Source organism: Salmo salar, chromosome ssa01 (assembly GCF_905237065.1).
Source record: "Salmo salar chromosome ssa01, Ssal_v3.1, whole genome shotgun sequence".
In the NCBI taxonomy this organism is placed as follows: domain Eukaryota; kingdom Metazoa; phylum Chordata; class Actinopteri; order Salmoniformes; family Salmonidae; genus Salmo; species Salmo salar.
The window spans coordinates 27,108,110-27,120,549 of record NC_059442.1 but is presented as its reverse complement, the minus strand read 5'-3'; the positions used below and the strand labels follow the sequence as shown (position 1 = coordinate 27,120,549).

The 12,440-nt window shown below is 41.1% G+C and overlaps 1 protein-coding gene across 2 annotated transcripts in view; it reads left to right on the top strand.

The window, feature by feature from the left end:
• Window positions 1-12,440, top strand: part of LOC106589621 (apoptosis-resistant E3 ubiquitin protein ligase 1) — a 29,865-nt gene that overhangs the window by 3,845 nt on the left and 13,580 nt on the right. For both annotated transcript variants that reach the window (XM_045716050.1, XM_045716053.1), the window contains exons 2-5: window positions 2,082-2,295; window positions 2,822-2,990; window positions 9,966-10,186; window positions 12,296-12,367. In XM_045716050.1, coding sequence (XP_045572006.1) covers window positions 2,148-2,295; window positions 2,822-2,990; window positions 9,966-10,186; window positions 12,296-12,367 — 610 coding nt within the window. In that variant the 5' untranslated portion in view covers window positions 2,082-2,147. The remainder of the gene's footprint in view (window positions 1-2,081; window positions 2,296-2,821; window positions 2,991-9,965; window positions 10,187-12,295; window positions 12,368-12,440) is intronic.

Below are 12,440 nucleotides of genomic sequence, written 5' to 3'. Positions count from 1 at the left end.
GGATGTGTGGGAGGCAATGCAAATGGGTGTGTCTGCAAGAACACAAAGAGAGCTTTTTATTGAGCTTTTATTAAATTACGATGACAGTTGGATGGATGGTTTCTGGGAATCAAATAAGGAATATGCTACATCAGTAAAACACATAGGAGTAATAACTTAACACCACAGATGTATACAAAGAACTGTGTGAAAATATAACGTTAGTATAATGGCTAAGGCAAGCTAACAAAGGCTGTGGTCAAACAAGACAAACAAATCACACTGACCAAGAAAGTCTACACCAAAAGGAAAGAGGACAAACTTAGTAACTCATCCAGGTGAAAGGAATGTATTAGCATGTCACACTACCAGTCCATGAGGTATCAACATGGATTACTTCTTCAATGAGGTTTAAGGGTGGTTGGCATCTAATAAATGTTGCATTACTGCCACCTACTAGACTGGAGTACAACTCCCATATACTTTGCTTGAAAAAAAAAAAATAATTCACTACACTCACTAAAATGTAAAAAAATAACACCACCCTACTCCACTATTTTAATATATTTAGTCCTACTTCAGGCCAACAACCTGAAAGGATAGGACACCATCACTTAACAGACCATGTAACTCTTCTGATGTCAAGTCTCGCACACCCAAATACCTCTGCAGCTGCCACCACAACCTCAATTTTCTGCAAATTACCTCCCATCCCTGCAGTACAGTTGATAATCATTGCTATAAATGCTAAAAATCCAGTCTTACTGAAACATCTATCACTTGTTGGCCTATCCCTCTGTACTGGTACAGATCTACTACTCACACCACTCCTCTCAGGATCCCTCCCCCTTGACCCATCTTCCTCTACTTTCTTCACTGCCTCAGCATATGACAACTTCTGCACTACTCTATCCCTGGAAACCTCAACCTGCCTCTCGCACGGGACATTTCTGATCCCCAGGCCCATGGGCACCACTACAATTGCCACATACCATTACTTTCCCCAATGCTACACAGTCCTTTTTCTCATGCCCTTCTGCACACCTAGGAACCTCCCTCCTACACACTGCTGCCACATGCCCATAAGCTTGACACCTGCAACAACGTAATGTATTCGGCACAAAAGCTCGTACAGTTTAACTTACATATCCTAACATCACTTTATCGGGCAAAGACTCAACATCAAAACTCAAAAGAACAGACAACGACTCTTCTGTTTCTCCATTCATGCCACCCTGTCTGCGTCACGCCAAACAACGAGCATCACAAACACTGGAATCTTCCCCTTCAGTTAGTCAACTTTTACATTTACTGCTATCCCAGTAATCACTCCTTTTCTTGAGAGCAAAACAAATCTCTTACCCACATTCATTTAACACGGAGCGCCTGCTTTCTCTGACCAGCAGAAACACAAACAATTATCACAAGACCACTTCTGGTTACCCTCACTGACTCCACAGCACCCACCTTGAAACCACAAATGGATCTGGCAAAAAGCAAGGGTGCACTTTTTCCAAATACTTCACTCCTACTGTCACAGACTCATCTTTATCCTGACCTAAACACTGATTAGGTACCGGTGTGCCTACTTAAAATGTGTGGGGGAAGGAAATAACACCCCTGCAGGAAGTGCTAGGGGTGCTGTAACAAATATGCATCTTGTGGGGATGTTGTTTTTGTAGACAATCTATGTCTATGGGTGTTGCCAATGCATTTATTCTATGTTTTTGTCGCTGTGGACTTTGGTGGTCTTTAGTTTAGATAATGAGATAAAAGTAATGAGACCTTTTAAGAACCTTGCCAGTTCATGCATATGTCATCTGGATTACGTGTCCTATCCCATCACTCAACATTCCTCCAGTGTGAGACATTAACATTCATGCATGCCTTCTTGGCTATGCTGCCACTGCATAATGAATGCATCTGTGTTGCTCGATGATCATGGTCACAACTTTTTCATTGTCTTAGTCATTGTTTTGGCTTACCTTTCATGAGCTGCCTGACTTAAACCTGTGATGTTTTTGTTGTTGTTGCTATAGCTCTTTACCAGTGAAGAAGCTGGAGAATGAACATAATTTGTGACTTTTTATTTTATTGTGCAGTATTTTGGACCTGGCCCAGCCTTTGTGGGGAGCAGAAGAGTCTGAGTCAGAGCTGAAGATGGTCTGATGGACCTCCGCTTTTTACTGACTTTCCTCTTCTGCTCAGTCTCGTGGATCTTCTTCTGGGAAGTGCGCTGGAAGAAAGGCAAAGAAAGTCAGATTGAAGAATGGATTCAAGGCCACAGTCTCTCCGAATACAAACACTTATTTGAAGGTCAGTTGACAAAATATCAGCAACTTGATTTGATCCAGTGTTTATGAATGACATGGAACAGTGGCAGTTTGGCATCTCTGAACTATTGCTGATGTAAAGGTGCCAGAAGCTAATGGGATTGCAACCAAACACAGTAACATCTTCATTGATTTACTCTGTAGTTGATTCACAGCATCCCAGTTCTTTTACAACAAGGGAAATTGATTATCTTTGAATTTACTCATCCATTGGAGTTTGTACAAAAGCCTACACAGTTCAAAGGATATTTTCTTGAATGTTCAGCCAATGGGTGAAATTATTGAGCTCATCCTCTGCTGTTGAAGAGGTAGAGGTCTTGGTTTTAGGTTAGTGTAATTTCTCAAAGCTCATGATGTTGTGGTTTCAGTGTTTGCAGGTAGGAGTATATTCTTATCTTGGTCTCAATCTGGTGATGTTGAGGTGAATTTATTTATGATAAGGCAGGCTATAGACTATATCCTTCTCTGCTCTGGCTGATTTGTCTGTCTGTCTGTGCCTGTGTGTGTAGATGTGCAGACTCTGGAGGAGCTGAGCCTGAGTATTCTGACACGTCTGGAGTACGTGGTGAGAGAGAAGCGGCGCTGGAGGGACATCGCAGAGGCTCACATCCAGCTGCTGCGAGACTTTGCCTTCCAGGAGTGGCTCTGCTCTCAGAGCCTTGAGCACTACTATCATACGTAAGCATACCACCACCATGTTGTCAGTGCCACTACACAAGCATACAACTAATTATTACCAGCATAGTACTACCTACCTCTCACCTGTCATGGGCAGATTCAAACGCATCACATTAACACAATTAACATTACTAAACGATTCTGCACTACTTTTTTTCCATTTGAGTCATTTAGCAGATGCTCTTATCCAGAGCGACTTACAGTGTGTGCACTAACATCTTACTGAATTCAGTCATTTTGTGAAACACTGTAAACACTCTTTCACTTTCTCTCTTTCTCTGAGAGATAGAATAACAGCCTTAGAAGATATGTGCTTTCTTGTCCACTTGGGGGCAGCATCCCCATTCATGGCTGGCTGCACTTGGTGACATTAAGCTCAGGTGGCTGCAGGGTTTCAGAGCAGCGTTTCCCAAACTCGGTCCCGGGCCCCCCCTGGGTGCACGTTTTGTTTTTTCCCTATCACTCCACAGCCGATTTAAATAATCAAAGCTTGATGATGAGTTGGTTATTTGAATCAGCTGTGTAGTGCTAGGGCAAAAACCACAACGTGCACCTAGGAACAAGTTTGGGAAACCCTGTTTCAGAGGGTCACTTAAAGAGGCAATCCACAGTTGCTACAGCCATTTTTTGACTTATAAATGTATTATATGTACCCATTTATTCTTGAAAATATAACTTTTAATTGCCTCATGAGCTAGATTCAACAGTGGTACCCCATCAGAACCCATAATATAAGCTTGTTTTACTCCAATGTTTGTAAATTAGTAAGTGTAAACAAACACTATAAAGCCTCAACATGATTAAAAATGGTGATCTCATGGATGGTCAGTCATTGCGTCCATAGCTCTGTCTATGAATTTGAGACTGGTTACATTTCTCCAGCCCCATCCTTCTGCTTTTTACCGAAACGGGGTGGGGAGTCCACTTTGTTATTGTTTCAACTGCTGAATGCCGCTTTAAGGTGCTGTTATGCAATGCTGCGGATATGGAGGTAGCTCTCAGTGGATGGAGTAGCAGACCTATTTTTCGGTCTACTCCCTACCTAAAGTAATTGTGAACATGAGCAGCTGGGTTATAGTGGTTACCATACTTTGTTTCTTGTGGCTACAGCAGCTGTCGACTATGGGAAGCTTTTGTTCCTTGAGTAGATTACCCATATACATCTGTCAGTGGAGGAATCCATTTCATCATCTTTCAATACATACCACACTATTTTACTTTAATGTTTATATTAACCTTAAAGGGGCAATCTGCGAGAGCTACATACATTTTTGGACATTTCAATTCATGATATATGCTCATTTGATTATTGAAGAATGTACAGTGGCAAGAAAAAGTATGTGAACCCTTTGGAAATAACTGGATTTCTGCATAAATTGGTCATAAAATGTGATCTGATCTTCATCTAGGTCATAACAATAGACAAACACAGTCTGCTGAAACTAATCATACACAAACAATTCTACGTTTTCATGACTTCATTGAACACACTGTGTAAACATTCACAGTGCAGGGTGGGAAAAGTATGTGATTTAATAACTGGTTGACCCTCCTTTGGCAGCAACAACCACAACCAAAAGTTTTCTGTAGTTGCGGATCAGACCTGCACAGCGGTCAGGAGGAATTTTGGACCATTCCTCTTTACAAAACTGTTTCAGTTCAGCAATATTCTTAGGATGTCTGGTGTGAACCGCTCTTGAGGTCATGCCACAGCATTTTAAATCAGGTTGAGGTCAGGACTCTTACTGGGCCACTCCAGAAGGCGTGTTTTCTTCTGTTGAAGCCATTCTGTTGTTGATTTACTTCTGTGTTTTGGGTCGTTGTCTTGTTGCATCACCCAACTTCTGTTGAGCTTCAATTGGCGGACAGATAGCCTAACATTCTCCTGCAAAATGTCTTGATAAACTTGAGAATTCATTTTTCCATCGACGATAGCAAGCTGTCCAGGCCCTGAGGCAGCAAAGCAGCCCCAAACCATGATGCTCCCTCCACCATACTTTACAGTTGGGATGAGGTTTTGATGTTGGTGTCCTGTGCCTTTTTTTCTCCACACAGTGTTGTGTGTTCCTCCCAAACAACTCAACTGTAGTTTCATCTGTCCACAGAATATTTTGCCAGTAGCGCTGTGGAACATCCAGGTGTACTTTTGCAAACTTCAGACGTGCAGCAATGGGGCGGCAAGTAGCCTAGTGGTTAGAGCGTTGGACTAGTAACCGAAAGGTTGCAAGATCGAATCCCCGAGTTGACAAGGTAAAAATCTGTCGTTCTGCCCCTGAACAAGGCAGTTAACCCACTGTTCCTAGGCCGTCATTGAAAATAAGAATTTGTTCTTAACTGACTTGCCTAGTTAAATAAAGGTAAAATAAATAAAACCATTTTTGGACAGCAGTGGCTTCTTCTGTGGTGTCCTCCCATGAACACTTGTTTAGTGTTTTACGTGTCGTATACGCGTCAACAGAGATGTTAGCATGTTCCAGAGATTTCTTTAGCTGACACTCTAGGATTCTTAACCTCATTGAGCATTACGCTGTGCTCTTGCAGTCATCTTTGCAGGACAGAAACTAGTAGCAACAGTGCTGGACTTTCTCCATTTATAGACAATTTGTCTTATCATGGACTGATGAACATCAAGGCTTTTAGAGATAGTTTTGTAACGCTTTCCAGCTTCATGCAAGACAACACTTCTTAATCTTAGGTCTTCTGAGATCTATTTTGTTCGAGGCATGGTTCACATTAGGTAATGCTTCTTGTGAATAGCAAACTCACATTCTGTGAGTGTTTTTTATAGGTCAAGGCAGCTCTAACCAACATCTCCAATCTCGTGTCATTGATTGGACTCCAGGTTAGCTGACTCCTGACTCCAATTAGCTTTTAGAGAAGTCATTAGCCTAGGAGTTCACATACTTTTTCCAACCTACACTGTGAATGTTTAAGTGATCTATTAAGTAAGCATTTCACTGTAAGGTCTACACCTGTTGTATTCGGCGCATGTGACTAATTAACTTTGATTTGAAAATAGACAAGAAAAATACAATAATTTGTGTGTTATTAGTTTAAGCACACTATGTTTGTCTATTGTTGTGACTTAGATGAACATCAGATCAAATTTGATGACCAATTTATACAGAAATCCAGGTAATTCCAAAGGGTTCACATACTTTTTCTTGCCACTGTAACTTATAAATAAATCCCTAATGGGCAATCTTCTTACCCCATCAGAACCCAAAATATAAACTTGTTTTACTCCTTTGTTTTCAAACATAGTAATTGTAAACAAACACTGTATAGCCTCAAAACATGGTTAAAACTATAGTCTCATGGATGGTCAGTCCTTTCATCCATAGCTCTGTCTATGAATTTGAGAGTAGCTACATTTCTCCAGCCCCATCCTTCAGCAATTAACACTATTTAGACATCATCAGACCTGGATGTGCATGAGATAGCTGTATCTGGCCATAGGGCCAAAGGCCCATAGGACCATCTGTGAGTACTCCTGCGCTTCAGCTCTGCCATAAGCGCACTATTAAATTCAACAACAAGTCCCTTGACACGTCCGTCTTCCAGGAGTCTGTTTGCCCTGCCCTATAAGCTGACTGTCATGAGTCTGATATCCCTGTTGAGATAGATGGTTGACCTGTATAACAGCACTCTAAGGAACACCTTAAACAACCTTGCCCTTGAAAAAGTATCCTTCCAAATATCCTTCCAACGGTCCTCCCCATGGTTCACAGAGGAGCTGCTTAGCATGAAGACCCATGGCCACAAGCGAGAGCATCTGTGGAGAAGTGCTGGCCTAATTGTCCATCTACTGGTCTATAAAGACTACCATGCTTGTTATTTAAAAGCAGCCCACTCCACCTTCTACTCTGACAACGACCGAGGAAATCGTAGGACTTTGTTTTCCACCATCAGTCGTCGTCTCTACAGACTCTGGCCCTCCCACAGCAACTACTGAACAATGTAACAGATTTTCTGAGTTCTTCAAGGCTAAAATCAACACCATCCGAGAGAACATTGTATCCTCCAACTCTAACCCCACTCTGACTCCTCCTTCTTTTGGACCTTAGTGCTGCTTTCGACACAGTAGATCACACATTCTACTGCAGCGCCTCAGAGAGCACACTGCCATCTGTGGGACTGCCCTAAACTCTAATCAATTCGCCGAATACAACAGGGAAAAGCTTATTTACAAGCCCTTAATTAAAAATTCACCTAAAATTATATACCCAAATCTAACTGCCTGTAGCTCAGGACCTGAAGCAAGGGGGCAGACATAGCAGGGGTTCAAACTGTAGAACCCAGTTCCTACATTTGAATATAAAAATAGATTTTATTTTACCAAACTATGCTACATTTTAACTCTGGGACCCTCAGGATGACAAATCAGAGCAAGATTGCTTAATGTAAGTACATTATTTATCTTCAGAGGTGAATGTATCAAACCAGTTGCCGTGATACATGTGTTTTGTTGTTGTGCACTCTCCTGAAACAATAGCATGGTATTTCTTTCACTGTAATAGCTACTGTAAATTGGACAGTGCAGTTAGATTAACAAACATTTAAGCTTTCTCTCCATATAAGACATGTCTATGTCCTGGGAAATGTTCTTGTTACTTACAACATCATGCTAATCACATTAGTGCACATTAGCTCAACCGTCCCATGGGGGGACACCGATCCCGTAGAGGTTAACCAACAGTGCAGAGTTTTAAAACGTTTGCTGAACTGAAGGAAAAATTGTAACACAATAAAATAGCAATAATGAGGCTACCGTAATTTCCAGACTATAAGCCGCAACTTTTTTCCCACGCTTTGAACCTCGCGGCTTAAACAATGACGCGGCTAATATATGGATTTTTCCCGCTTTCAATTTTTTTTGAAAGGGGATGACTTCAGTGGTTTCAGTGCACAGGAGGAGGAAGATAGTGACCAATGACTTTCTTGGTAGGCTACTGTTTACTGCTAATTTTTTATTTTTTTGTTACAAGCCGTGTTTCGTTAAAGCCTATTTATTTTTGTTACAAGCCGTGTTTCGTTAAAGCCTATTTATTTTTGTTACAAGCCGTGTTTCGTTTAAAGCCTATTTATTTTTGTTACAAGCCGTGTTTCGTTAAAGCCTGTGTAAAGTTCATTTGTTTCAATGTTCCGGTAGGCACCTGCGGCTTTTAGACATGTGCGACTTATTTATGTTCAAAATATATATATTTTTTTAATTCACCTTATATTGAGCTTATATGGTGCGCTCAATAGTCCGGAAATGACGGTATATACAAAGGATACCGGTACTGTCACTGTGTGGACAATGTCGTCGATACACTTATTAATGAAGCCAGTGACTGATGTGGTATACTCTTCAATGCCATTGGATGAATCCCGGAACGTATTCCAGAAACAGTCCTGTAGCTTAGCATCCGCTTCATCAGACCACTTCCGTATTGACCACGTCACTGCCACTTCCTGTTTGAGTTTTTGCTTGTAAGCAGGAATCAAGAGGATATAGTTATTGTCATATTTGCCTAATGGAGGGTGAGTTGCACATGTGACATGGATTTTAGGTTTCCTGCATTAAAGTTCCCGGCCACTAGGAGCGCAGCCTCTGGATAAGCATTTTTCTTGTTTGCTTATGGCCTTATACAGCTCGCTGAATGCTGTCTTAGTGCCAGCATCGGTTTGTGGTGGTAAATAGACAGCTATGAAGAATATAGATGAAATCTCTCTTGGTAAATAGTGGGGTCTATTTATACAGCTTATTATGAGACACTCTAATTCAGGCGAGCAAAACCATGAGACTTCCTTAATATTTCGAGATTGCGCACCAGCTGTTGTTATCAAAGAGACACACACCACCCCTCCTGATCTTACGGAGCTCATCCAATTTATTCTCCAGTGATTACACGTTTAGCAGTAGAACGGAGGGTAAAGGCGGATTATCCACTCGCCAGCACAGTCTCGCCAGGCATCTGGCTCTTCGACCTTTGTAACGGCGTCTCCTCTTCATATGAATGACAGGGATTTGGGCCTGGTCCAGGAGGAGCAGTATATCTTTTGTGTCCGAGTCATTAATGAAAAAATCCTAGTCCAGTTTGAGGTGAGTAATCGCTGTTCTGATGTCCAGAAGCTCTTTTCTGTCATAATAAACGATGGCGGAATAATTATGTACAAAAAATTTAAAAAAACTGCACAAAATAGCACAACTAGTCAGGAGCCCGTAAAACTGCAGCCATCCCCTTTGGTGCCATTCTCTATGGTTTACCTCCTACATCTCTAACCACAAGCAGTACGTCACCCTTGGTGAGGCAAGATCAGTGGAGTCCACCATAATCTGTGGTGTCCCACAAGGGTCGGTGCTAGGGCCCACTCTCTTCCTGCTATGCCCTCCCAGGCCCACCCATGGCTGTGCCCCTGCCCAGTCATGTGAAATCCTTAGATTAGGGGCTAATAAATGTATTTCAATTGACTGATTTCCTTATATGAACTGTAACTCAGTAAAATTGTTGAAATTGTTGCATGTTGCATTTATATTTTTGTTCAATGTTTATTTAGTTTTTTTAATTGTTTTTCTATTTAAATTGTTATTTTATGCACTTTGAGATTATTCCTGGATAATGAAAAGCGCTTTACAAATGTAATAAATTATTATTTACCAAATCAGTGGGTGAATGTCACTTTGTTATTGTTAGAACTGCAGATTGCCCCTTAAAGGCTTAATGTAAATGTAACCTAGTAGATCATGTTAAGGTTACTGTGGTACAGTGCAGAACAGGGTGATAGACCAATATTTGCTTTGCATGCATGATAAAGTACACAATATTTAAAGCAATAACAGACTAAAACCAAGCTTTAAAGTCAGGTTCTTCTCGTTCAGTCGTTCGGTGTATTATCCTGTTTGAGACTGTGGCCATGCTAGAGGTGAATGAATACAATTGACTGTTTTTTCTCTGTGTTTGATCATATTGCACTGTGGTCCAACTGAAGACTGAAGACCTTGGGTTGTATGACTCTGGATGATCTAGCCCAGTTTGACAGCCGGTTGCAGCTCTCTCTGGCTGCGTGGGGATACTACTACGAAGACTACATCAAGCTGTCCACGGGCGTCAAGGTTCTCCAGGCCTCTAGGGGGAGCCGCGACCAGGACTACGAGATCCAACTCGTGCACAGCCTTGCTGAAAGGCGCCTGAATGAGAAGTGGTCTATCGGTGAGTGCAATGCGTCTGCCATGGATTAAGAGTGATTTCAGTCACTGGCTGTAGAAGATACTGATGCGTTGCAAGTAGGGCTGTGACTGGCGGCCTTTGCGAGTGTATCCATAGGAGCAAAGCAGGAAGTAAAAGCAGGAATTGTACCCTTCAATATGTGCTACACATCAGTTAACATAATTTGAATGAACAGTCTACATTACCATGGAAATTCTTGCATCAGGTACCCATAACTTCTCCAGTGAAATTGCCAAAGTTAGTTCCAAGCCTGTTATATTCATTATATTTCTGTGTGTGTTGCTGCTGCGTTGAAGACTTGTTTGTTGCTTCTTTCAGCAAGGAGCAACAACGTTTCATGAACGTTGTTAATAGTGATGGGGATATTATTTTTCACGTTATATCGTATCGTCGTCAAGACACAATATCGCAGTATAATGTTAGTGGCAGCTGGCTGTACCTGCACCAACACTCCAGTATTTTTCCTTCATAGCTTGTTCTCTTTTTAAATATGCAGCAAATTTTTTTTCAGCACTTTTATTTCCATGACTGATCAAAACTAGTTTTCTCATGGCTCTCTCTTGTCCCTCTGCAGCAGACATGTGGTGAGCAATATGTCTGGAACATTGATTCGCATTTCAATTCACTGTATCGAATCGCAACACATATAGAATCGTGAGAATCACAATAAATATCGTATCGGCACCTAAGTATGGTGATAATACTTCATTCAGCTGTTCGTTATGACAGTTATTTTATTTTCATGGCGGTCTTCATCCTAACCATCGGTTACATGGCTATATGGTAATTATGACAGCCCTAATTGCAAGGACCTAGCATTGAACTTTTTTATACATTTTACATTTTTTTACATTTTAGTCATTTAGCAGACGCTCTTATCCAGAGCGACTTACAGTAGTGAATGCATACATTTCATATAATTATTTTCCTGTGCTGGCCCCCCGTGGGAATCGAACCCACAACCCCTGGCGTTGCAAACACCATGCTCTACCAACTGAGCTACAGCCAAGCAGGAGCCACACAGATGAACGAAACTAGGTGTTGTAAAGGAGAAGTTGACTGTTACTACAGGGCCATATTAAGACAGTTAATGCAACCACATAATGTGAAAGAAGGTAGCCTAGGCCTATGTTGTTACATTACAATTCTCATATACAATTTCTTACCCTATCCTAATTTACATACTGTAGTACACACCAATTCTCATTGGCTTATACACTCCCAATGAGCAAATAGCTATGCTACCTATGATAGGTATCCTCTCTGATGCCAAGAATAGCCTAAGTCCTATTTCTGGAAAAGCTTGATTTGCCTTTGTGTTGGGACGCATCGGTGAATACACAGATTGTCCACACACTGCTGTGCTTGGCTAGTGCAGGACAACATGGACCAATTAGACTTTCGGATTAATGTCCTGGATGCAGAGTCCAACATGGGTATGTGTTCTAGTTTTAAAGGTTTATTATCTACAGGTATATCAGAAAGCAAAAGCGAAATAAAAAGGTCAATCCTCCAAGTTGGTCTGTGAGTATGCCTGTGAGAATGAAGGGTGTAGGCAGTGCTCTAAATACATTTTAAAAATCACTTAAAATTTAAAATCTAGGAGCACCAGAAGATATATATATTTTTGAATTGATTGAGATCTAGCATATTGGGTTTATGAATTCTTGCTACTTGCTACATGTTGTGCTCTAGAAACAAATATTTAACCCGGTAAAGACATTTGTTTATTATAAAAACCTAAAATGTTGATAAAAAAGCATGTCATTGAAATTACAGTCATTTGTGTAATATTAGTGTTTCTACATCGTGCAAAAGCACTATCTATTGAAGCGCATTACATCGAAAATTCTAAGCTGTCTCTTTACGATCGTCAAGTTTGTGAGTGATGACATGCAAGTGATCAGTCATTCATTCATTGCTATGATCATTGATCTTATAAAGAAGCTATCCCTTTTCGCTTCTTTCTTTGTTGCACTTTAGTGCCCTGGGCGTAGGGCACATCAGCTTATGATGAAATGTCTGTCAAAAGCTTTTTCTGTGCTGTGAAAGTCAAGTAAAGTATGATGTCTCTCTTTGTTTCTCTTTCAGCGGGAGCTTTTATATTTGGCTGTACTGTGGCACTGTGCTTTCTGATAAGGGACCTCATGTTTTACGTGATTGGTGAGTGAGTTCTACTGACAGTAGCTGTTTGAAGTAGGGGATGGGCGCCTGTCAGCAAGGCCTGGGCCTAAAC